This window comes from Helianthus annuus, chromosome 5 (assembly GCF_002127325.2).
Source record: "Helianthus annuus cultivar XRQ/B chromosome 5, HanXRQr2.0-SUNRISE, whole genome shotgun sequence".
Lineage (NCBI taxonomy): Eukaryota > Viridiplantae > Streptophyta > Magnoliopsida > Asterales > Asteraceae > Helianthus > Helianthus annuus.
Genome location: NC_035437.2, coordinates 14,906,475 through 14,933,902, shown reverse-complemented (window position 1 = coordinate 14,933,902; position 27,428 = coordinate 14,906,475). Strand labels below are relative to the sequence as shown.

Sequence of the window (27,428 nt, the reverse complement as noted above, 5' to 3'; positions counted from 1 at the left end):
CTAACTATTCCATCCCAACTTCATCAAACTAACTTCCATTTTCTCCTCCTTAAAACTCTCTTGCCACCATGCTTTCATCACTCTCTATTCTTCCTATTCTAGTCTTCCTTTTCTTGTTGGTACTTGCATATGATCTCATACGGCGGAGCTACCACCGCACATCACCAGGGAGACTCCGGCTACCGCCAGGCTCAATGGGTTGGCCTTACATAGGTGAAACTCTCAAGCTCTTCACTGAAAACCCAAATTCATTCTTCTCCAACCGAGAAAAAAGGTTTAGTGTTATTTACTTCATTTTCAATGTTTTTGGTTTCGGTTTCGGTTTCTGATTCGGTAATTCGCCTTTTATTCGATGTTTTAAAATCTGGTTTTTATACCATACTCGATTTGACTCAGAAACAGTTTAACCAAGTGTATCGGACGGTTTAACCAGATGTACCAGATGGTTTAACCGGTTATACATATCCCATTGTAAAGATATGAACCATATAAGTGTATCATTCATTGGATACCCTATATTCATGACCTATCAGTTTTTTTTGGTTTTCATGTGGGTATTATTCTTGATTTTACGTGGTTAAAAATGATGGATTGAATTTCTCTTACTTCAAATCCCATCTTATACTCTTTACCCAAAAAATCCCATCCTATATTTGCATTAAATAAGTGTCTTAAAAAGTATCAAAAAATTTAATTCATTTTTGGCCATTCGATATTTTTAAATATATTTTAAAATTGCATTTATTAAATATAATATTATATAGTAATATATTAATTAATATAATATGATTTGATCGAGTAAAAATATAAGGTCATCCGTTATACCAAGCACTCATTATCTATCACCATTCCTTACCGCCACATCACCATTTCCTTCGTTATTCACTCCTTTACCACTCAACTTATGTTATACTCATTACCCATCATTCATCTTTCATCTTTTTTTCTAAATTTTTTTAATTGAGAGAGAGTAGTGAGCAGTGAGAGGGGTGAGGATCACACGTATCATTCATTTTTTGTGGGATGAGGGAGAGGTGCGGTGTTCACCGACCCATATAGGCTCCACACACCCCTCTCTCACTGGTATAACACATGTCCTAAAATCGTAAATCGGTATCAAAATAGTCGGAGATTATCACCTAATACCATTCTCGTTCATAAAACATACATAGATATATTCTGCCGATTTCTTTAACCATCAAACTACCAAACACCATTACATAAAAAGTGTCAATTCGGTAAAAATGTGTCTAGGTTTGTATCTTTAGTGACATAAAGAGTAATAAAAATCATAGTTATTATCGACGCTTTTTGGTCAAAAAAGTCAAATCTTTTATCGCAATCTTTTACCGTCACTATACGTTTTTAATTTAACCTGAAATACTCTTATTGACATTTTTTTTCATGTGCAGTAAAATATGAAATATTTGGAAAACTTATTTGGAAAACTTTTTGTACTGCACCTAACAAAATAGACTAAACTGTCAAAATGGTCCCTAAGGAGGTTTGGTCACCTTTAACACTTTAGTTCAAAATTCAAATCTTTTGAATATGAGTCCCTGTGGTTTCAAATTTGTTGCTATTTCATCCAAAAACAAAGCGTGGCCATATTTTCAGTTACCATCCAGCTTTTTTGCACGGGTATTGATCATTCTCAATACGGTGTTGGTCATTTTCAACATGTTTTGGTCACTGAAATATCTGGATGTTAACTGAAAAATCTGACCAGATTTTGCTTTTGAATGAAAATGGCAACAAAATTCAAACCACAGGGACCCAGATTTAAAAGGTTTAAGTTTTGGACTAAAGTAGCAAAAGTGACCAAACCTCAGGGACCATTTTGGCAGTTTATTCAATAATATATATGAAAATTAGTTGTTAACCATAGGTTCTAGTTTCCATTTTTCTTACTTGTTTAGAAGGTATAATTATATAAGTTTCAGTGTGTACCATAGGTTCTAGAAGGTATAATAAGATAAGTTTCAAATATGTAAAAAATATTAAAAGAAAAAAATCAAAACCAACAGATTTGACAACCCTACCATATCACACTTAATACATAATCAATTTTATATAATCAATTTTATATTAAGAAATACATTATAATCATAATTCACTTATACACGATACTTAATTAGTAAATATAATAGGAGTTAGAAGCAGTTACACAATCATTTTATACGTCACGATTAAATCAAAAGGTACAAATATATCATACGGCTTTAATATTTCTTTACTTCAAATTGGTTACGTAATATAGAAATCCATCGATTACAATATAGGTTAGTACGTTTTTCCTTAAAACTACCAAGTCGAAAAGTAGTTAAAACTTAAAAGGCATACATTGGCATCATAAAAGTTTTCCAAAATAGTAGCACCTTATTTAGCAACAGAATGTGGTATAAAGACCCCTTTGTAGTGTATGATAATGTACCAGACCTTTTTGTTTTTTAGACATTTTCTAAAACATTCAAATGATATTGATCATGTTGTGAATTTGTTACATGTAGGTATGGGAAAATATTCAAAACACACATATTGGGGTGCCCTTGTGTGATGATATCAAGTCCTAAATTAGCAAAGATGGTGTTGGTGAGTGAATCACATATGTTTAAACCAACATATCCTCTAAGCAAAGAAAAGATGATCGGCCCAGAAGCCGTTTTCTTTCACCAAGGTCCATACCATACCCATCTCAAGAAACTGATCCAGTCGTCGTTTCTTCCTTCTAAGATCAAAGGTTCGGTTTCCCAAATCGAAGACATCGTTCTCAGGCTTCTTCCCACTTGGGAACATAATCACACCATCAACACTTTACCTGAGATGAAAAAGGTGTGTTCATTTGCTGGCTACTTAGAATATTATGTTTGACTTATAAACTGATCACTATTTTTTTTTTATAGTATGCTTTTGAAGTGGCAATGTTATCAGTTTTTGGGAAGAAGTTGGAGTCAGAGATTGAAGGAATAAAGGGTTTGTATCAATGTTTGGAAAAAGGGTACAACTCCATGCCTTTGGATCTTCCTGCCACTCCATTTAATAAAGCAATGAAGGTATATATATATCTTTCTAAAAATAGCAAGTTGTTTAATTACTTTTATAAGGTAAAGTTCTTGTACAAATAATCTTAACATACTAAACATACAAATTGAAGGAAAACTCAAAAAGACAAGGTGGCATTTTTGTAATTATCAATAACTATCAAAGTTACTCTACAAATACCTCTAAAAAAACCTAACCACTCCCCCCACCCCCAAAAAAAACCTAAACCCCCCACCCCCCCCCCACCCCCCAAAAACCTAAAAAAAACCTACCCCCCCCCCCCACACCCCCAAAAACCTAAAAAAAAACCTAACCCCCCCCCCCAACCCCCAAAAACCTAAAAAAACCTAACCCCCCCCCCCACCCCCCACCCCCAAAAACCTAAAAAAAACCTAACCCCCCCCCCCCAAGCTAAAATGCTAAAAACTAAACCCCCAAAAAACCTAAAAAATCTAAAAAAATAAAAAAAAACACACAAATTATTTTATTTTATTTTTTTAACATTTTTTATTAAAAAATCGCTATTTTAGTAGCAGCAAAAAAAGAAAAAAAAAAAATTTTTTTTTTGCTAACGAAATGTAGCGATTTTTTAATAAAAAATGTTAAAAAAAAATTGTGTTTTTTTAGGTATTTTTGGTTGTAACTTTGATAGTTGGTGGTAATTACAAAAATGCCACCTTGTCTTTTTGGGTTTTCCTTCAATTTGTATGTTTAGTATGTTAAGATTATTTGTATTTGATCTTTTACCTACTTTTATATTCCCAGATTTGATCCCTTTTACAGATAATCTGTCAGAAACCCATGAGGTCTAGTTAACTGAATGGGTAAAACCAGAATGTTTTTGTCTAGACATATTTCAATATTGAGAATGTTACTGAATGGGTAAAACCATGTGTAGTGGGCGTTTTTTTTTAAAAGATTCAAAAAAAAAACGCCCGAAAACGCCCAACGCACTATTACATGGGGCGTTATATTTAAAAAAATTTTGAAAAAAATGTTGAATGGCGTTTTAAATAAAACGCTCATGAACTCTGCATCTTTGACTTGAAGGGGCATGTGGCCAATGGTATGTCTCTATTGTTTGACCAGCTGTTTGCTTTATTTATTTATTTTATTATTATTTTTTTTTTCAATTGATTGAATGGGGGTTATTGGTATAATGCCCCACTACACCACTTTTGCTATAATGTCCCAACGCTGACTAGGATGCCACGTGTCGAATAATGCCCCATGGTAAGGGCATTATACAAACTTACCACTACACATGGTCTTATTGTGATAATAAAAATGTATGTATCAGTATATGAAGACATTTTTATTATAAAATATATTAAGTTATTAGGAATATGAAAACAAACCTATATTTGGATGCAATTCTTAAAATAGTTCTTTTAAATAGACATTTCACTTGATATTTTGATACATAAATACAATAAAACCTCTATAAATTAATAATGTTGGAACCGTGATATTGTACTAACTTAACGAGATATTATTATATCGATAAATTAATAACTTATTAATTTATTAATTTAAAGCGATACGTATGACCTTTAAATTTCCAAGTCCAATGTACTTTCACAAAAAAAATTTGAACGGTCAACAAAATTAATTTATGTGTGTACATTCACAAATTAATTGAATTTGTCAAGTTCATTGTTTTTTAATACAAAAAGTTAATTCATGGTACCAAAAAATAAATTATAAAAACATCTTTTAGTAGTTATTAATTTTATAGTTTCGTTGGAACCAATATATATACATTGGGATATCAAAAAATTATTATCTTTTGTACTGGTTCCAAGTTGGGATTGGACAAATTATTAATTTTATTAAGGTTATTAATTTATTGAGTATTACTTTATAGAGGTTTTACTGCATACACACACTTATATTTAAGCATACAAGAATGAGTTTAACTAATATACACTAAATAGTTATAAGCTAAAGAACCCCTTTTACTTTTCATATTTATAACCCACCCTCTCTAAATCCTTGTGATGAGACCTTCCCTCACCACATTTGATTGCACTGCCGTCAACAACCACCAACACTCCGTCTTTTTCTGACCATAACCTCACATCGATGTCTCTTCCCCAATTTAGGTTAAGGTTTAGTGACCCTGAACAACAATGGCCACGGTAAACATCGACCAGCGTATCTCTCCAAAAGGAAGGACGTACTATCCATCCTTATATAAATTTGTAATTTTGGTAAATGCATTAGAGCTATTTGTGTAATTTACTCAAAACAATTATACTATGGATTAAACCTTTTATTTGGTACTTTTAACCTAAAGAGTTTAACAAAAAAAATAAAATAAAAGTGAACAATACTCTTGTGTCTATAAGCACATGACACACACATAAATATATGTGTTCATTTTGTCCATATGTATGTATTAACTAATTTGGGGTGATGTGTACTTGAATTTGCAGGCAAGAAAGGCTCTACATGAGAAACTAAGGAGGGTGATAGAGAAGAGAAGGGAGAGTGGGGAGACTGGTGAAGGATTGTTAGGGACATTCATGTTGTCAAATGAAGTAGAAGGGAAGATGAAACTGAGTGAATCACAGATAGCTGATAACATAATAGGGGTGATATTTGCAGCTCATGATACCACTGCAACTGCTCTTACATGGCTCCTCAAATATCTCCATGACAATCCACATCTCCTCCATGCTGTCAAGGTACACCATCTTTCATTACTATTTTTTAAATTGTTTATAACATATTGTACACAACCAAATAATTTATGTGTTCTTGTTCAGAGGGAACAAGAGGAAATACGGTGCAAAAGACTTGAAGCCAAACGTAGGATTACATGGGACGATACAAGGCGAATGCCATTAACTACCCGTGTAATACAAGAGACTTTGAGGGCTGCGAGTATACTTTCGTTTACTTACAGAGAAGCAGTAGAAGATGTAGAAATGGAAGGATATTTGATACCAAAAGGTTGGAAGGTCCTTCCACTCTTCAGAAGTATCCATTACTCATCTCACTTCTTCCCTAACCCCAACAAATTTGATCCATCAAGATTCGAGGTAATTTACTATAAAAGTTATAATTAAAACCTCTAATAATTAGATTACGTATTACGTATATCTACTTCTTTGTTGGTATTATTTTTGTTTTGTTGATGTTCACTTTCTATCTCCTAGGATAGAGGAAATGTTTGCCCCTATTCTATCCTCAACAGACCTTACCATATGAGTGGGATTTTACTAGATACATTCGTTTATTTGTTTATATGTTACATATATCAATGACATGGCGTTGTGGTAGCTAGCTATACGTGTTAATTCATTGCATGCAAGTGCGTGTAAGGTGGTGCTTTGAGCTCTTCTTTCTTACCCCTTTCTAGAAAGATTTTGTCTTGACTCACCATACATGTTACATGTGTCTCTTCCTACATTACGCACATCAACATTCAAATATGGACCACTCCTTTATCTTATTTTGTATCGATCTTATCTTGGTCTGAGTCTGAATTTGATTCTGATTCTGCATCTGGGTCTGGGTCTCTATGAATTGTGGTTGATTACGTATGGCTCTGACCAACTGAGATGATTCTATGTAGGTTGCACCTCAGCCCAACACATATATGCCATTCGGGAACGGTGCCCACTCGTGTCCAGGAAGCGAACTGGCTAAGCTCGAGATGCTCATCTTCGTTCATCACCTCACCACCACTTTCAGGTAACTATATATCGAGCATGTCATGTGTCACTTTTTAACGTGTTACATTAAATTTTAACATTTATCATTTATGCTATGTTATTGTAGATGGGAAGTGATAGGAGAAGAGGGGATACAATACGGGCCGTTTCCCGTACCCCGAGACGGCTTACCGATCAAAGTCTACCCTGTTAAGAAGGATTAACAATGTTGAAGATTAAGGTGTTGTTTTCATGGGGTCAAAAGTTGTACCCTATTAAGTTACACTTTTATTTATGATGCACATATTTGTAAAAAAGTGTAATTACTAAAAAAAAAGAAGGTAAAATAGGCAGAGACAATTGATGAGGGGGCCCATTGTGGTCACTACGGCAGGACCAACTGTTGATGTCACCTGTGAATTAGGAAAGATACAAAATAAAAGTTTATATAAAAATCATTCATGAAACATGTGTAACCTCCTCTTTTTGGGAATCATTTCTTACATCGTATTCTTTTTAGATCAAATTTGTATGGACCATGTGATTGTGTAAAATCTTTTGTAAAACTTTAGGCATATGAATTACTTTCAATCGTGTAAGAGCACATTTTATACTTCTCACACACCCCGTTGGGGCTGAGATGGAAGCCCGGTGTCGTAGGGAACACCACGCCACCCATGGTATGGGCGGTGCCGCATATATCATGTATATTTTATAATGTTATTATGTGGTGTGATTAAAAAAATATGTTGAAAGATGGGTATAACATGGTCTTAAAGATGCAGAGAAAGATAGACTAGGATGATGATGTAACGTTAAGGTGTCACAAATATAAATAAGTGGTATAACAGATGGTCTATGAGTCGAAACTCATGATATCTGGTTATTTTCACAATAGCCGTCTTCTAACGAAGTATATTGACCTTTCACCTTCATTAGATTATCAAAAATATTACTTGGAATTAGTAAAAAGATACTACGTAAAACCTTATCTTACCATGAATCTTGAAACCAATTTTTCTATAGAAACCAATTTCATGTGGATTAGTTATATATGATGGCGAAAACACGAAGAATAAAAGAATAATGTTTTTAGGAAAGATAAAGACAAATGATTTATTATGAGAACCATCCGTACGTATGATCTGAAGACAAATAGTAAATCTTGTGGGGTGCATTGTGGAGTTGTAGAAAGAAAGAAAGAAGTGCCCACAAGATTGCCACGTTCGTCCTTGTTCGTGCACAATTTAGTGAAGGATGAGATTAGCTGGCGATGGCGACCAATTCTATGAATCTATCACATGTGACAAAAATCGTATGATATTTTATCTATGGTTTTTAACTATGATATTTTATTTATGGTTTTTAAGAATAAACAACATACGTGTATAGTATGATTAGAGATGAAACTCGAAAAACAAAGTTTAATTAAATAAATAATTAAACGTTCTCTTATCGCATCACATGACAAATAGATAAACTATTCTAGGAAGATCAAAATACAAAACTCGTCGTCATTGTATTTGCTCTAACTAAGGCTGTCTTTTTTAACCGAAACCTGAAACCCAACCCGAAAGCAAAGTCAATCGAACCCGAAGTAGACGAAACCTGAAAAAACCCTGTAACCGAATAACTGTAAACCCGAACGCGAATATAGTTTTATGGATTGGTTAACGGGTTGAATAATGGGTAATCGGTTTAACCCGAAAAACCCGAAATAGCTTTAAAACAATTAGTAATAGAAAACAATCGAAATTCTATGTAATCTCTTTTGAGTATGTATTTCTTATTCTCTGTATATCTTATTCAACATTTAAATAAAGAGTACATATATATTTACAATCGATATAACTGCCAAACAGTTATTCGGAAGCCAAAACGGTTATTGGGAGAAAAACCCATAAGGTGTATTATGTATGTATATCTGATTCATAACACTCCCCCTCAGATATACATTACTTGTTCATTATACACTGTTAACAACATGCTTCAGGAGGATGTTAAAACGATACTTCAGGACCTATGAGATAAGCTGATACTGCAAACCAGTTATGTTGCCTCGTTAAAAACCTTACTAAGAAAACCCAATGGAACAAAACATAGTCAAGGAAAAGATTACAGTGTGTATAATGCCCCCCCCCCCTCAATTTAGCTAACGTCTTTTAACCTACGAAACCCAATCTTATGTGATAACTGCTCGAAACTGCTTCTAGGTAAAGATTTTGTGAACAGGTCAGCTAAATTTTCACTTGACTTGATCTTGCGAACATCAATTTCCCTTTCTTTCTGCCAGTCATATGTTGAGAAGAACTTTGGTGAAATGTGCTTTGTTCGATCAATCTTGATGTAACCTTCTCTGATCTGAGCTATGCAAGCAGCATTGTCTTCATAAATAATCGTCGGCTCCTTCTTGATCTGTTATAATCCGCATGCTTCTTGTATGTGATTAATCATTGATCTCAACCAGACGCGTTCTCGACCAGTATCATATAGTGCTATCAATTCGGCATGATTCGATGATGTTGTTGTAAGTGTTTGCATAGTTGACTTCCAAGAAATTGTTGTGCCACCGTATGTGAATATATAACTTGTCTGAGATTTTGCTTTGTGAGGATCTGATAGATATCCGGCATCAGCATACCCAACAAGCTGGGACTTTTAAACTTTCTGATAGAAAAGACCTAAGTCTTGTGTCCCACAAATATACCAAAATATGTGTTTTACACCATTCCAGTGTCTACGTGTTGGATTCGAACTGTATCTCGCCAGTACATGAATTGCAAATGCAATGTCAGGTCTTGTGTTATTTGCAAGATACATAAGGGCACCGATCGCGCTTAAGTACGGTAATTCCGGACCAAGTACTTCTTCGCCTTCTTCTTGAGGGCGATAAGGATCCTTGTGTGGATCCAGCGGTCGAACAACCATAGGTACGCTAAACCGATGTGCTTTATCCATGTTGAAACGTACTAACATCTTCTGGATGTAGTTTGATTGATGGACAAATGTGCCATTGCACAGACACTCAAATAGTAGTCCGATGCATAATTTTGTCATACCAAGATCTTTCATTTCAAATTCCTTCTTTAACAACTGAGCAGCTTTTTCTATCTCTTCAGGAGATCCGATGATGTTGATATCATCAACATAGACTGGTATTATAGTGAAATTTGAGAGTGATCATTTTATAAAGACACATGGACTGATTACATCAGACTTGTATCCTTCTTTTTCGAGATATTCACTAAGTCGATTGTACCACATACGACTTGATTGTTTGAGACCAAATAAAGATCTTTGGAGCTTTATGGAACACATATCTCGAGGTGTTGATTTTAATGCTTCAGGCAATTTTAATCCTTTAGGGATTTTCATCTAGATGTCATTTTCAAGTGTTCCGTATAAGTATGCGGTGACGACATCCATTAGTCTCACATGAAGTCCTTCAGAGATTGTGAAGCCGATTAGGAACCTAACTAAGGGTTATCGCATCCACTACATGGGAATACGTTTCCTCATAATCAACTCCTAGGATTTGGGAAAACCCTTGTGCTACTAGTCGAGCCTTATATCGTACAATCTCATTCTTTTCATTTCTCTTTATTGCAAATACCCATTTATAACCTACTAGTTTGACGTCTATAGGTGTTCGGACTACAGTCCGAAAACATGTCGCTTTCGAGCGAATTTAATTCGGCATTTATGGCTTCTTGCCATCTTGGCCAATCATTTCTGTGCATGCACTCTTCTAAAGTTTTAGGTACGTAATCATTTTCATTCATTACATCCGTTGTTATAGCATATGCGAATATATCATCAACACGTGTTTTATTCCGGTTCCACATTGTACTATCTTGTACATAATTAATAGAGATCTCATTTTCGTTCGGTACTGGTGTTTCTTCTGAAACTTCATTTTCCTCTGGAATCATAGTTGTCTCTTCCGGGACATTTACCTCTACCGGGGTTTCATTTATAATCTTTTGAGAGTTTTCACCACCTGCGTTATTGTGCTCTTTTCATTTCCGTGGGTTCTTATCTTTGGAACCGATTGGTCTCCCACATTTTCGTTGTATAGTAATCGCTTTCGGGACTACTTTAATTCGAGCAGGAGCATTTGATGCTGGTATATGTGACTTTGTCACTCTATTTGTGTCCGTGAATGCATTTGGTAATTCATTTGCTATTCTTTGAAAATGTATAATCTTTTGGACTTCATATTCACATTGACCACTTTGGGGGTCGAGATTTGATAACGATGATGCATTCCACGTTATTTCTTGTATTACAAGTCTTTCTTTGTTCTTATCCCCCCTAAGTCTGGGAACATTGTTTCATCAAAATAACAGTTAGCATACCGTGCTGTAAACATGTCTCCCGTCATTGGTGTTAAATATTTAATTATGGACGGGGAGTTAAAACCAATATAGATACCCAGTCTTCTTTGGGGTCCCATTGTAGTACGTTGTGGTGGCGGTATTGGTACGTATACCGCGCAACCAAAAATTCTAAGGTGGGACAAACTTGGTTCTCGTCCGGAGACCAGTTGCAATGGAGAGTATTCGTGATCAGCAGTTGGTCATAATCTAATCAGTGCAGCGGCATGCAAAATAGCATGGCCCCATGCAGAAAATGGTAGTTTACATCTCACTAAGAGTGGTCTAGCGATTATTTGTAAGCGTTTAATCAAAGAATCAGCTAAACCGTTTTGTGTGTGAACATGAGGTACTGAATGTTCAACATTGATCCCGATTGACATATAATAATCCTTAAACGCTTAAGATGTGAACTCTCCCGCATTATCCATTCGGATGTTTTTAAGTTGATTTTTGGGGAAATTGGCTCTCAAGTGTATGATTTGAGCTAAAAGTCGGGCAAATGCTACATTTCGAGTAGCTAAATGGCTCACATGTGACCACCTTGAGGATGCGTCTATTAAGACCAAGAAATAGTGGAATAGTCCACACGAAGGATGAATAGGCCAACAAATATCCCCTTGGATTCTTTCTAAAAATGATGGGGTATCCTGTATCAATTTAGTTCGTGAGGGGCGAGTTATAAGTTTGCCCAAAGAGCATGCTGCACATGATAAATCCTGTGGTAGCAAAACTTTTAAGTTTTTAAGAGGGTGCCCGGTTGCACTTTTGATTATTCGTCTCATCATTATGCTACTAGGGTGACCTAGACGGTCATGCCATATATTGAATGTGTCTTTATCTAATAGCTTTTGGTTACTCACCATGTATGATTCGATAGGATTGATATTAGTACAATATAATCCAGAGGATAAGGCTTCTATTGTTCAACAATGGTTTCATGGCCATTTTTGTTTGAAGTAATTTGAAGATATTCAATATTATTTTCCGATATTGTTTTTAGGTGGTAACCGTTTTTTCGAATATCTTTAAAGCTAAGTAAATTTATTCTGGATTTACTAGAAAATAATGCATTATCAATAGTTAATTGGGTACCTGAAGATAATGTTATGTGTGCTCTGTCGAAGCCTTCGATAAGGTTACTATCGCAAACCCCGACTCCTATCCCGGGAGCGGGTGCCGCGACATCCAGATCAGTGGTATCGGTGTTTATTAATTTAGCAGCAGAAATGAGACATCAGGACCGTAGTTAGGAAATATTTTTATCAGAGTAAAATACCAAACATTTTATAACAAATCATTGGCATAAAACCCAAGTTCATTTGACAATACACTTGTAGGGATAAACCCTAATTATTGAGAACAAAAACTCCTTTTTATTTAGGTAACTTTTATAGCCACTTTTCCAAGTCTTTACTGCTTTCCAGCTGGCTTCTATTGGTTTTCACATTGTGGTACCCGAAACGTGTTTTTAAAACATTTAATCAGCAAGAAATACTGGCAAGTACATTCCATTTTGCAAAGCATCAGTTGTTTACACATTACAGTATTAAGGGCGATTACAATTTTTATATCTACACAATTACTCGGTCAGTACGTGTCACTCGACGGATCTGTGATTATGGTCATATCACACATCGGATACCTGTGCCCATTTGTGAAGGTTATCAAGTACTGTATACAAACCCAATAATACTGGCAGCAATTGTAGAATTACAGATACTTAATCACTGTAATTGTATTTGAAAACATTTGAGGTTTTGGTAAAACATTTTGACTCAAAAAAAAGTACTCTCAAATAGTGAGAAAAAGTGAATGGACTTACATTGTTGACTTAGGTGATACTACTATGCCCTCCTGGTGATTCTCCTGGTTATTATCTATTAAAATTAAACAATGCACATGTGTTAGTAAAATAACCCAAATCACATTAACCGTACAACTCGAGACAGAATTCCAATGACTGAGTCAGGTAAAGCCTTGACATGCATTACGGAATCCTAGATCAATCGGGTGTAACACGAGATAGAACTCCAACGACTGAGTCAGGCAGAGCCTTGACATGCGTTACGCAGCCCTAAATCAATCGTGTAGGGTAACAGTAGGGTTATAGTACTTACAACGAGACAGAGCTTCGCTTTTATAGTGGGTATTATGCCCGAGTATAATAATTGCCTACAGAAAGTTGAGAGTGAATTTGATTTCTGAACAAAAATCAAATGAGCCTGTTGACCACTATTTATAGGTTGATCAAATGCGGCTCGCGGCCCGCGAAGACATCAGCTAACTCTCTCGCGGCCCGCGAGAGAGCACGTGTCGAGTATAGCTTGGTCGAGTCAATGTATAAGTCTGCTGAGTCACCTGCCACGTGGCGGGATGCCTTGACCGGCAATCTAAGCCAGTCGCGGTCCGCGAAGGCTTTAGCCAAGAAGGTCGCGCCCCGCGAGAGACTCCTAAACTTTGTTTTTCTTGATTTTTATAAGTATAAGGGTATTTCGGGCTCGTTTCTCGCGTACGGGGTATATTTTAGGACATTTAAGGGTGTCCAAGTATGTTTTAGGAGGGTTGTTATATCCTCTCCACCTTGTTTTAGATCTCGTCCTTGAGGTCTACTGGAACAGGTGTGGGTATTTCCTTTGCATTTCTGATTCGAGTTCCCAAGTGTATTCTGGTCCTCTCTTGGAATCCCATTTTACTTTGACCAGAACTAGTCTCTTGTGTTTGAGATTCTTGATCTTTCTATCTTCAATCTGAATGGGTTTCTTGATAAACTTATTTTTCTCATTTACCTTTATGTCCTTAAGAGGTATCACTAATGATTTGTCTGCTAAACACTTTTTGAGATTACATACATGAAACACATCATGTATTCCTGCCATTTCCTCTGGCAGTTGTAGCTGATAGGCTACGGGTCCTATTCTTATAATAATCTCAAAAGGTCCAACATACCTGGGGCTTAGCTTTCCTCTTTTAACGAATCTGACTACTCCTTTCCATGGAGAAACTCTTAATAATACTTTATCTCCTACTTGAAATTCTAAAGGGTTTCTTCTGTTATATGCATAACTCTTTTGATGATCTCGTGCTGCTTTTAGTCTTTCCTTGACTTGAATTATCTTATCGGTTGTTTCTTGCACTATTTCTGGTCCAGATAGTTGCTTTTCTCCAATCTCTGCCCAACAGACTGGACTTTTGCACTTTCGTCCATAAAGTGCTTCAAGTGGTGCGGCATTAATACTTGTATGATAGCTGTTATTCTAGAAAAATTCTATTAATGGTAAATGATCATCCCATTTTCCTCCAAAATCAATTACACAGGCTCTAAGCATATCTTCCATCGTCTGAATTGTCCTTTCGCTTTGTCCGTCCGTCTGTAGATGATAAGCCGTGCTTAGATTTAACCTGGTTCCCATTGATTTTTGGAAACTTGTCCAAAAATGAGAAGTAAAACGGCCATCTCTATCAAATACGATAGATAACGGAATTCCATATAATGAAACTATTTCATTTACATATAGTTGGCTAATTGTTCCATACTGAAAGTTTCCTTCATTGGTAAGAAATGAGCAGATTTGGTCAGTCTGTCAACAATCACCCAGATTGTATTATTTCCTTTTCTTGTCTTGGGTAATTTGGTAACAAAGTCGATTGTTATCAATTCCCATTTCCATATTGGTATCTCTAACTGTTGCAATAATCCTGAGGGTTTCTGATGTTCAGCTTTAACTTGTGAACAAGTTAACATTTAGCAACATAGTTTGCTATATCCTTTTTCATTCTTATCCACCAGAAATTCTTTCTTAGATCTTGATACATCTTATCACTTCCGGGATGTATCGTATATTTAGACTTATGAGCTTCTTCTAGAATCCTGTGGCGTAGGTTTCCTTGTTTAGGTATCCACATCCTTTTCTTATGGAATTTCCAAATTCCATCTGTTCCTTTTTCTAATTCCTTAATCGTTCCTTTTAAACCTTCAGCATCGTCCTTGATTGCTGTTTCATGTACCTTTCTAATTTGATTATTTAAATCTACTTGTAGATTTAATCTGAGAGAACGTACTAGTCTCGGCTTTTTATGATACTTTCGACTTAAAGCATCAGCTACTACATTAGCTTTCCCAGCATGGTACTGAATATCACAATCATAATCGCTAAGAATTTCCATCCAGCGTCTCTGTCTCATATTTAATTCTTTTTGCCCAAAAATGTACCTTAAACTCTCATGATCGGTGAAGACAACGAATTTATTTCCATATAAATAGTGTCTCCAAATATTAAGGGCAAAAACTATGCCACCTAACTCTAGATCATGGGTTGTATAATTCTCTTCATGTTTCTTAAGTTGTCTAGAGGCATAAGCTATAACTTTTTGACGTTGCATCAACACACATCCATATCCTAACTTAGACGCATCGCAATAGACTATAAAGTCTTCAGTTCCTTCTAGTAATGCGAGTATGGGTGCGTTGGTTAACCTTTTCTTAAGAATCTTAAAAGTTTCTTCCTGTTTTGGTCCCCATTCAAACTTAACACATCCATATCCTAACTTAGACGCATCGCAATAGACTATAAAGTCTTCAGTTCCTTCTAGTAATGCGAGTATGGGTGCGTTGGTTAACCTTTGCTTAAGAATCTTAAAAGTTTCTTCCTGTTTTGGTCCCCATTCAAACTTAACTGATTTGAAGGTCAGTTTGGTTAATGGAATGGCTATTCTAGATAAATCTCAGATAAACTGTCTATAATATCCTGCTAGTCCAAGAAAACTTCTTACTTCCGTTGGCGACTCAGGGACTTTCCACTTAGTAATCGCCTCGATCTTTGTGGGATCCACATGAATTCCTTCATGATTAACCAGATGTTCAAGGAATTGCACTTCTTGTAACCAAAATTCACATTTTGAGAATTTAGCATAAAGCTTCTCTTTTCTCAACAATGTTAGAAGTGTATGCAGATGCGCCGCATGTTCCTCTTTACCCCCTAAAGTAAATTAGAATATCATCTATAAAGACAATTATGAATTTATCCAGGTATGGCTTCATATCCTGTTCATCATGTCCATAAATACATCTGGGGCATTTGTTAAACCAAATGGCATAACGGTAAATTCATAATGACCGTACTTGTTCTGAAAGCAGTTTTAGGAATGTCCTCTTCCTACACTTTCAGTTGATGATATCCTGAGCGTAAGTCGATCTTAGAAAAGAATCGAGCTCCTTGAAGTTGATCGAACAGATCATCGATTCTCGGTAGTGGGTACTGATTCTTGAACGTAACCTTGTTCAAGTCTCGGTAATCAATGTACATACGCATCGATCCGTCTTTCTTCTTAACAAATAACACCGGTGCTCCCCACGGTGAAGAACTTGGTTGTATAAAACCTTTGTCAAGAAGTTCGTCCAACTGTTTCTTCAGTTCCTGCATTTCCGTTGGTGCTAATCGATATGGTACTTTGGCAATTGGTGCCGTGCCTGGTATTAGGTGAATCCTAAATTCAACCTCTCTATCAGGCAGTAGTCTAGGTAGTTCTTCTGGAAAAACGTCTGAGAATTTAGATATTACGGGAATATCTTTTAATTCTTTTCCTTTAGTATTAATGATTACAAAAATCAACTACTCCTCCTTTCCTTTCATAACTTGCAGCTTTCATAACAGAGATGAATTTTGTCGATCTGGTTGGCTTATCTCCTTTAATTGTGAACTTTTCACCTGTTGGTATACTTACTTGCACTGACTTTTGATCACATAAAATATTGCCACGATTGGCTACCAACCAATCCATTCCTAATACAACATCGAATCCGGCAAGATTCATTGGGTAAAGGTTAGCAAAGAAATGATGGTTCAGGATTTTTTTTCTTGCTTCCTGCAAGATTTCACTTATCTTAATGGATTCTCCGTTTGCTGTCTCTACCAGACAATCTTGTTGAAGTTTTGCTAAGGGTTGGTCGAGAAGTTTGTAGAAAGAAATATTGATAAAACTTTGGTTTATACGAGAGTCAAATAATACTTTGGCAAATATATTATTAACTAAGAACGTACCGGCAACCACATCCGGAATCATCTTGGCTTCCTCAGCTGTCAGAACAAACGCTCTGGCATTTTTCTTGGGAGCTTCAGTTGTCTTAGCCTTGTTGGTTGTGGCTAGTGTTAGTTTCGGACAGTTCGGTTTGATGTGACCAGTCTCTCCACAATTGTAGCATATCCTGGCACACTAGCCTTCCTCCTACAATCTTCTTCCTTATGTTCTGAGTACTTGCAAAAGTTGCAGGACACAACACACTTTCCTGAGTGCTTCTTTTTACAAAACTTACAGTAGGGTGCAGAAGAACCTGTTCCTTTTCTACGATAGGAATTACCGTAGTGAAATTCCTGGGTAAGCTTTTGAGCTAGGTTCTTTCTCTGGTTTTCCTCATATATGCGTACCAATTCATCAGTCAAGGTATTTGCTAGTTCTACTGCTTCTTCTATGGTTTGCGGTCTAGTTGCCTTGACTACGTCTCTAATCTCACTAATTAATCCCCAAATGTAACGGAAGATTAACACTGGTTCAGGTGAGGCTAAGGTTGGCACTACCCTAGCATATTCGAAGTAGGGGTGAGCAAGTTTAGGTCCGGACCGAAAATAACCGAGAACCGAACCGAAAATATACCCAACCCGACCCGAACCCAAGTACCTAGGTATTTAGATCGGTTCCAATTTTTCATATAAAATCGGGTCAGGTCGGGTCGGTTCTCGGTTCTTTTCATGGTGAAACCCGAATTGGACCTATGGACCGGAACCGACCCTATATTTAGGGTAGTGAATCGGTTCTATATTTTATGTTTGATCGGTTCTCGGGTAGGTCGGGTAATGGTCGGGTAGGGTTGGGTTTTTCCTTTTGCTCACCCCTAATTCGAAGAATATGGTAGTGTAACCTTTGCAGTCTATTCCAGTCATTTTAAGATTTAGGAACTTATTGGCGATTTGTTCCTTTTAATAAGGAGGACAAAATTTTCTTTCAACCATTTCCTTAAAGTTGGTCCATTCCATATTATAAACTCTGTCACTTCCCCTAGACTGGAGAATCGTATTCCACCATTCTAAGGCTGCATTTTTTAAAAGATTAGAAGCAAATATAATCTTATCTTCATCTGTGCATTTACTTATTTTTATGACTGCTTCTGTCTTTTCTATCCAACGTAAGGCTGCAATGGCTCCTTCATTGCCTGAGAATTCTATTGGTTTGCAGGCCAAGAATTCTTTATAAGAACAACCGTAAGAAGCGGTTCTTCTTCTTTTAGGAATTGGAGCTTGGATAATAGGTCCGTTATTATCTTTCACACTGTGACTTGGCTCAGTGTGTTGGCGTTTACTTCCATTTGCAGATTTATTATTTTCTGCTTCTTTAACAGTCTTGATAATATAGGGCATAGCATCTATAATTCCTTGTGCTACTATATGTTGGATGGCACTGTTATCTATTTGGTTTCTGTTATTCTCATTATTTTGGTTTTCCTGATTTACTTTGTTGTCCATCTGAATTGTGAACAATTATTAAGTATTAATTATCACAGAATAAATTTAGTACAAATATTTATATACAATCACACAAACAATTTGATCAAAAACGTCGATCATTGCGACTTTTACTCTTTTCTATATATATATGCATCGGTTACATACTACAACTGGAAATCAGATATACTAGTAGCTATGTATCCGTATCTATTTTAGTCTATCTATATATATTTTTTTATCAAAATACAAAATTACACATATATCTAGGCATTTTCTAGGTATTATGTATCCAATCATGTATATCGCGCTCGACATGTTTCCACATAAGCTTCTCTCCTATTTGACGAATTCTATCTCCTTATTCTACTAATTCGTCACCAAATGAGCGAAGTTCCTCCAAATTTTCCTGGCTCATAGGTGGCATGGGTGCTGGTACTGGATCAGGGTGTCGAGGGATAGGTTTTCCATAAGGGTATGGATTGTGTATCACACTCTGCATCCACCATTCGCTGTTCCAAAAGGGATCTAAAGGATTAAGGTCAGTGTACTGAGCTATGGGGTTTAGTGGGGGAATTCTGGGAATCTCTTAAGGATCTACATCTGGAATTGGAAACTGGTCTTCCTGGTCGGGTTCTAGCATTTGTTGGTCTGGGAATAAAGGTAACAGTGGCGGTTCGGCTATTTGGTTTAGGTTAGTATCTACTGCTGTAGTGGCTAGTATATGGAAATCGGCCAGCTGTCTATCTAGTTCCTCTTCCCAAGATGGCCTATTGACTGTTTCCTGAGTCTGTGCATTTGCTTCCCTATTAGCTCTAAGTATCACTCTCTATTGTTGCAACTTCTTCATTCTCTTTCTTCTCTCATGTGCTCCTCTATTAAACCAACCTCTCTTTTTAGTAGTGAAGGGTTCCTCAGACTGTGCCTTAAAAATAAATATCCCTTCCTCAGTATCTGCTAAGTATCCTGAGGGATTAGGTTGAGATGATGTTCCTTCATCTTTTGGTGAACTAGCTATATGACGATAAGCGTCCGAAGTTCCTTGTTCACTCATACTGTAAACTAACAAGTAGTCAAATAACACAAAACAATATTTACACGTAATCACATAAGTTATTTCCTAACACAGAATTTAAGTGTCAGCAGAACACTTCTTTGGGTTAAACTAGTGGCTGTAGCTCTGATACCACTCTCTGTCGCAACCCCCGACCCCTACCCCGGGAGCGGGTGCCGCGCGATCCAGATCAGTGGTATCGGTGTTTATTAATTTAGCAGCGGAAATGAGACATCAGGACCGTAGTTAGAAAATATTTTTATCACAGTAAATCACCAAACTTTTTATAACAAATCGTTGGGATAAAATCCAAGTTCATTTGACAATACATTTGTAGGGATAAACCCTAATTATTGAGAACAAAAACTCCTTTTTATTTAGGTAACTTTTATAGCCACTTTTCCAAGCCTTTAGTGCTCTCCAGCTGGCTTCTATTGGCTTTCAAATTGTGTTTCCGGAAATAAATTTTTAAAACATTTTATCAGCAAGAAATACTGTCAAGTACATTCCATTTTGCAAAGCATCAGTTGTTTACACATTACAGTATTAAGGGTGATTACAATGTTTATATCTACACAATTACTCGGTCAGTACGTGTCACTCGACGCATCTGTGACTATGGTCATATCACACATTGGATACCTGTGCCCAATTGTGAAGGTTATCAAGTACTGTATACAAACCACATAATACTGGCAACAATTGTAGAATTACAAAGACTTAATCACTGTAATTGTATTTGAAAACATTTGAGGTTTTGGTAAAACATTTTGACTCACAAAAATATACTCTCAAATAGTGAGAAAAAGTGAATGTACTTACATTGTTGACTTAGGTGATGCTACTATAGCTTCCTGGTGATTCTCCTGGTTATTATCTATTAAAATTAAACAATGCACACGTGTTAGTAAAATAACCCAAATCACATTAACCGTACAACTCGAGACAGAATTCCAACAACTGGGCCAGGCAGAGCCTTGACATGCGTTACTGAGCCCTAAATCGATCGTGTTGGGTAACAGCAGGGTTATAGTACTTACAACGAGGCAGAGCTTCGCTTTTATAGTGGGTATTATGCCCGAGTATAATAATTGCCTACAGAAAGTTGAGAGAGAATTCGATTTCTGAACAAAAATCAAATGAGCTTGTCGACCACTATTTATAGGCTGATCAAAGGCGGCTCGCAGCCGCGAAGACATCAGCTAACTCTCTCGCGGCCCGCGAGAGAGCACGTGTCGAGTATAGCTTGGTCGAGTCAATGTATAGGTCTGCTGAGTCACCTGCCATGTGGCGGGATGCCTTGACCGGCAATCCAAGCCAATCACGGCCCGCGAAGGCTTTAGCCAAGGGGGTCGCCCCCCGCGAGAGACTCCTAAACTATGTTTTTCTTGATTTTTATAAGTATAAGGGTATTTCGGACTCGTTTCTCGCGTACGGGGTATATTTTAGGACATTTAGTGTAAGGCCTCCTAATCCAAGATCTCACTCAGCTAAAGCCACCAACAGGTGTGCGGAATCCACCTGATGATTAACCACTGCAGATGAAACACTAGTATGCAAGATTTGTGAGAGAAATCAAGAATACACTGAGTATTCTTGATGAGGAAGATGAATGACGTCACTCACACAAAGCAGCCGCCAGACAAAAACACACACAATTAGGTGCACAGAATTTCACACAGAATCGCCGCCTTGTCTATTCCACATAAAGGTATATATACAAGGCAAAACCCGGACTTTCAAGACGAACTAGAAAGCCTAGACAATACAAACTACACAAAGCTCAGACCTTTTGTCCTAAACAAACAAAACTCTGACCTTAGACCTATACAAATCTCAGACAAAGGCCTATGCTAAAACTTGGACGAAATGTCCAAGGATAAACTTGGGACTATCTTTCAACAAATGTACAATAAAGACCCTAATAAATGGGAGACATGCACTTATCACCTAAAGTGCATTAACAAACTCCCCCTTGATCAGTGCATGGTCTTCATTGGACTTGAAATCTTCATACTCTCTTCGAGAAGCTGCTTCCTGCCCAGACCTTGTTCTTCACACAGAACTGAACCACCTTGATGAACTGGTCCGCTAGAACACGATCTTCTTCATTGTATTTTAGGGGCAGGCGCCGAAGCTTCTTTAGATGTGCTTCCCTCAGGTTGGCAAGCCAAATTGGATCCAGAATCTTAGCAATCTCATCCGTCACTTTCTTTTCAGAAATCACTGCTTCACCAGTCTTGAGATGCACGATCCAGACGCACACAGCTTTTCCAAATCTTCCATCTTGTGATGAACGATCCAGACGCACACAGCTTCTTCAAATCTTCCATCTTGAGATGAACGATCCAGACCTGAAACACTTAACCCCGGATTAAGAAACTTGACCCCGGAGACATCGGCCCAAACCTGGATCCCAAAAAATAAATTCCAATACCCCAGAATAAACAATTGAAATATTAAACAACCAATATTTAATAACTTATTTAAACAATTTTCACAACCCTAGAGTATTCTTAATAAGATAACTCGCACATAGAAACAAGAAAGCAAAATCTTTTTGTGTTTTTTGTGTTTTTTTGTTTTTTTTTCAATTTGAACTAAATTAAATAGGTTAAACCTAAGAACATATTTACACTAATTATCTTTTTGTGAAGTCGGAGCAAAGGAATCATATCGGTTTTACTGTCAGTACCCAACACAAGAACCATAGCATTTTAGCTTTAATCTTTTAGAATGATGTTGACAGTTCAAGACGTTCAACGGTATTGTGGTCCACTTAAGTTTTAGCACGCTTTCGAACACTGTTTTCGAGATACGGAATTAAGTGTATTAATAGCTGACAGTAACTATGTTTACCCACCTCATAATATACTCCCGTATCAAGGTATGCACGAGAGATCATCTTACTGGTGAGTATACCATTTATCATCTGTTTTTGACGTATAAGCTGATGTGAGATACTCACTTATTTGGAATTGAAAACAAGTCCTTTGTGATAGAATCACTTATTGAGGAGGAACTTGAATTTCAGATGCAAAGGGCACAGGAGCAAGTCCGTGAACAGTTTAGTACCATCGTACATACAAAGAGACGAACTTGACTCCCGCATTGATTTGTGGGACATGTGATTGTTTATCACTTATTTGGGTCGAATGCATCATGTATTAAGGTATTTACACGTATGTATGGTATCATGGAAGATCTAGACTTGCGTCCCCGTTATTTTCCGGTAAAAGAAACAACCATGATACCCAGATGATAAACAGCATAAAGACCACGTATCTCAGAACCTCGGTAATCTATCAAACGAAATTACGGTACCAAGACCATATATCCGAGAGATGCGCCACACGAGTTACGCAGTTCATTATGTTTATATACCAAAGACAGGTTCTTATTTACGCGTAAAACCTACCGAAGCAACGTATAATGAAGCTGTCACATTTAACGGTTAATATATATATATATATATATATATATATATATATATATATATATATAGCCATAGTCATGCACCAGATACGACTAACCGATGTACTATCATTTCCCTTATATCTCAACACGACTTCATTTTAGATTTTTCATATGTTTTTTGTATTTTTCTGAAATTTATCCTACAACTAAGTAAAATATTTTTGGAGTTTTTCAATTTTTCGAAAGCGGTAAGAACTGTACAGAAAAGATAAAATAAAGTTTCTATGCGAGTTTTGAAAGCATTTTACTCTGGGTTGATCATGCCAATCATTCGGACCAGATTTTCAAATCTAGCCCGATCAAATGTTTTCGTAAACAGGTCGGCAAGATTATCCAAGGTGTCTACCCTAACCACTTCTATTAAACCCTTCTCAGCACAGTCGCGAATAAAATGATGCCTAACATCTATGTGCTTAGTGCGTGAGTGATTAGCTGGATTGTTTGTTATGGAAATGGCAGAGTTGTTATCGACATGGATAGGAGTTCGAGTAAAATTCAAACCGTAGTCCCTCATTTGCTGCTGAATTAACAAAACCTGAGCACAACAGCTTGAAGCAGCAATGTACTCAGCCTCGCACGTGGATAGAGAAACGACAACTTGCTTTTTGCATTGCCAAGAGACAAGACGATTTCCAAGAAGTTGTGCGCCGCCGGAGGTTGACTTTCTATTCATCCGGCACCCTCCGAAATCTGCGTCAGCATACGCCATCAAATCCAGACCACCTTCAGCTGGATACCACAATCCAAGCCTAGGCGTCCCTTTCAGATATCTGAAAATACGCTTGACTGCTTTCAAATGAGACTCCTTCGGAGTTGATTGGTACCTAGCACACAAACAAACAGAGAACATAATATCTGGTCGTGAAGCAGTAAGATACAACAATGAACCTATCATTGCTCGATATAGAGTCGGATCCACTTCAGGATCTTTCACATCATCGGGTGAAAGCTTGAGATATGTCGGTAGACGCGTGTCATAGGGTAAACTATCTTCCAATCCAAATCTTTTGAGAATCTCGTGGACATACTTTGTCTGATGCACGTACGTCCCGGTTTTTCCTTGACTCACTTGAAGACCTAAAAAGAATGATAACTCGCCCATCGCGCTCATTTCAAATTTTGACTTCATCACCGCCTTAAACTCACTACACAATTCTTCATTTGAAGAACCAAAAATTATGTCATCAACGTAAATTTGCACAATCAGAAAATCTCCCCCTTTCTTCAAAATGAACAGTGTGGAGTCAATCGCACCACGCGAGAACCCATGCTCCAATAGATGCTTTGACAACGTCTCGTACCATGCTCGAGGGGCCTGATGGAGACCGTAGAGAGCCTTGTCCAACAAATAGACCTTGTTGTCTAACCCTGGAGCTTCAAAACCCAGTGGTTGGGACACATACACAGTTTCATGCAATTTCCCGTAAAGAAAGGCGATTTTCACATCCAACTGATAGACTTTGATACGCATGTGTGCAGCAAAGGCTAGAAACAAACGAATAGCTTCCAGTCTTGCCACCGGTGCATAAACTTCGGTATAATCAATCCCTTCCTCCTGATTGAAGCCTTGAACAACCAACCGTGCTTTGTTTCTGACAACGACACCCTTATCGTCTTTCTTGCACTTGAAAACCCATTTCGTGTTGATTGCATGTTGGCCCTTTGGAAGATCGACCAAATTCCATACCATTAACTTGTCGAACTGAGCTAACTCTTCTTGCATCGCCTCACACCAAGAATTATCCTTCAGAGCCATTTGATATTTCTTCGGCTCTATCTGGGAGATAAAACATTCATGCAGGCTAAGATTGTAGATTTCTTCTTTCTTGATAGCAGAGAACAGACATTGCATCTCTGAAATACTCCTTCGCGTTTGCACTCCTGCATTTGGATTCCCAATAATATTATCAACAGGATGATGAACATTTGTTCTTGGAACTGGGATCGCCGGAGCTTGAAGATTGTTTCCCAAATTCGATTGAATCTCCCCCTCAGCATTTGCATTACTACTAGAAGCCTCACCATTACCAGAAGACGCATCAACATTGGGATATGCTGAAAAGTCAACGTATAGATCTCCACTTGTAGTTTGAGCAGCTGCATTGGGGATCTGCTCAGCAACAACATCATTTACGGTCGAAGAATCAGCGACTGGAACATTCGAAGACACATTAGTAGGAATACTTGCTCCCCAGCTCACATCCACTTCATCTTTGTTCACATGATGTGTGTATACAACCTCCGAATCTTCTTCTGAAACATCAGGAAGATCAAACGAATCAAATAATTTATCATAATCATAACCACTTTTGGGACCGAATTCGGACGGAGGAGGATCGAAACTCAAAGGAGTTATATCAAACAAGATCTCCACTATTCGCTTCTTGATGTTATAAACGCGTTTGTTTGGAGTTCCATTGGCATATCCCAAAAGAACCCAACTTCACCAACTTCCCCCATTTTAGGAGTATCTTTGGTGCGTTTGATAACACACTTAATCCCAAAAGGTTGAAAACCAGATAAGATAAGTTCGGTTCCTGTTTTCAAGCAATTCATAACACGTTTTATCTTCTCTTTTGACAGTAAGCACACGATTTAACACATAACATGCAGTGTTTACCGCCTCGGCCCAGAAGAAAATTGGCAATTTTGATTCAGAAAGCATAGTGCGGGCCGCCTCAATCAGGGAACGATTCTTCCGTTCTGCAACTCCATTCTATTGGGGAACATATGGAGCGCTGAACTGATGAATTATTCCCATTTCCCGACATAACTCATCCATATTATGATTTTTAAACTCAGTGCCGTTGTCACTTCGGATTTTCTTAATAGGAAGTGAATAATTTTTCTCAAGTTGTTTGAATAAGTCTCTTAAAATACCAGCGGTTTGATCCTTTGTTTTTAAGAAAAATACCCATGAGTAACGAGAGAAATCGTCAGTGACAACTAAGCAATAAGACATTCCACCAATGCTAGCAACATGGATCGGGCCGAAAAGATCCATGTGAAGCAATTCAAGTGGTTTTTGGGTTGAGTTAACTATTTTTGGTTTATGAGGCTTTCGTTTGATTTTTCCTTTTTCACATGATTCACATTTGTTGTGCATATTGAAACTACGTAAAGGAACCCCCAACACCAAGTTGTTTTTCACTAAGTGGTTCATTTTTCGCGGATGCACGTGGCCCATTCTCCTATGCCAGAGATACGATTGATCTTCAGTCGCCTTTGAAAGTAGACAAGTCACTGGAGCAGACGAGTTAACCAACGGGCGCATGTCCATGACATATGTGTTATTCACCCTTGGAGCCCTCATAACGATCCAATCTTCAGAAACAACAAATCCCGGACGCAAGACGAAGCAAGCTTTATCAGTGAACAGCATCGTGTATTTGTTATCACAGATTTGAGAAACCGACATCAAGTTATGCTTCAATTCTTCAACGTAGTTCACTTTATGCAGCGTGATTTTTCCATTTGACACAGAGCCTTCACCGGTGATGTATCCACCCTTTTCACCGGCAAAGTTCACATAACCACCACGAATTTGTTTAAAATTGTTCAATAACTCTTTATTTCCTGTCATGTGTCTGGAACAGCCACTATCGATATACCAAATATAGATAGCCCTCTTCAGCTGCTCCTACACTCCCCAACAAAATTTAGTTAGAGTGTGGGACCCAAGCCATGATGGTCTTGGGTCGTCCTGATTCGTCAACATAAGAAAACTCTTTAAAATAACCATCATCGCCTCTGTGTCCACCATTTCCATTTCGGAAATTGTTGGAATGAGTCCCCGCAAATCGTGGATTATACGGAGTTGACGTTCTGTTGGTATAACCAGAGTTTCCATACCCTCGGCTTCCATAGTTTTGGTAACTGTAATTTTGATTCCTGGGTGGCTCAAAATTCCTACCAAATCTAGGAGCATCTTCGTGTCTTGAGAATGATCGTGGATGATTATCCGAATGCGGTCTTTGATTTGGAAATCGGGGGGGGGGGGGGGTGACGCATTTCGGTCATTCACGAATCTATTCTGTGCATGAGGTCTAACATAGTTGTTGTTCGAACCTCCAGAGCGTTGGTCATTCTCAACTACTTGAAAGGTAACATGATTTTGTCGTCTGTGAGGGGTTTTCTCACGAGTATCATGTCTTTGAGATGTATTTTCCAATCTGTCCCCACGGTTAATAACAACGAGTTTCTCCTCTTGATCCTGATTTTGTTGTGATTTAACATTTGGTTTGACAACTGGTTTTACTTCTTGTTTAATCACCTTGTTTTTCTCAACCTTCTGATTTTTACCATTTTTCTTTTCAACATT

At 37.4% G+C, this 27,428-nt stretch overlaps 1 protein-coding gene across 2 annotated transcripts; it reads left to right on the top strand.

The window, feature by feature from the left end:
- Positions 1-13: 13 nt before the first annotated feature.
- Positions 14-7,295, top strand: LOC110940077 (abscisic acid 8'-hydroxylase 2). 2 transcript variants are annotated; one of them, XM_022181633.2, is made up of 7 exons: positions 14-274; positions 2,511-2,832; positions 2,904-3,053; positions 5,481-5,732; positions 5,814-6,089; positions 6,626-6,744; positions 6,832-7,295. In XM_022181633.2, exons 1-7 carry the CDS (start codon positions 69-71, stop codon positions 6,926-6,928), a joined length of 1,422 nt encoding a protein of 473 aa, XP_022037325.1. In that variant the 5' UTR covers positions 14-68; the 3' UTR covers positions 6,929-7,295. The 2 variants fall into 2 exon arrangements, with proteins under 2 accessions (XP_022037325.1, XP_022037326.1); XM_022181634.2 differs by having other exon boundaries at positions 80-213.
- Positions 7,296-27,428: the final 20,133 nt, after the last annotated feature.

What these genes read in the sequence shown, in the direction of transcription:
- LOC110940077 (XM_022181633.2), top strand. Translation starts at nt 69, where the DNA reads ATGCTTTCATCACTCTCTATTCTTCCTATTCTAGTCTTCCTTTTCTTG. An exon ending in TTCTCCAACCGAGAAAAAAG is followed by an intron (nt 275 to 2,510) that starts GTTTAGTGTTAT and finishes TGTTACATGTAG; the next exon opens with GTATGGGAAAATATTCAAAA. An exon ending in CATTTAATAAAGCAATGAAG is followed by an intron (nt 3,054 to 5,480) that starts GTATATATATAT and finishes TTGAATTTGCAG; the next exon opens with GCAAGAAAGGCTCTACATGA.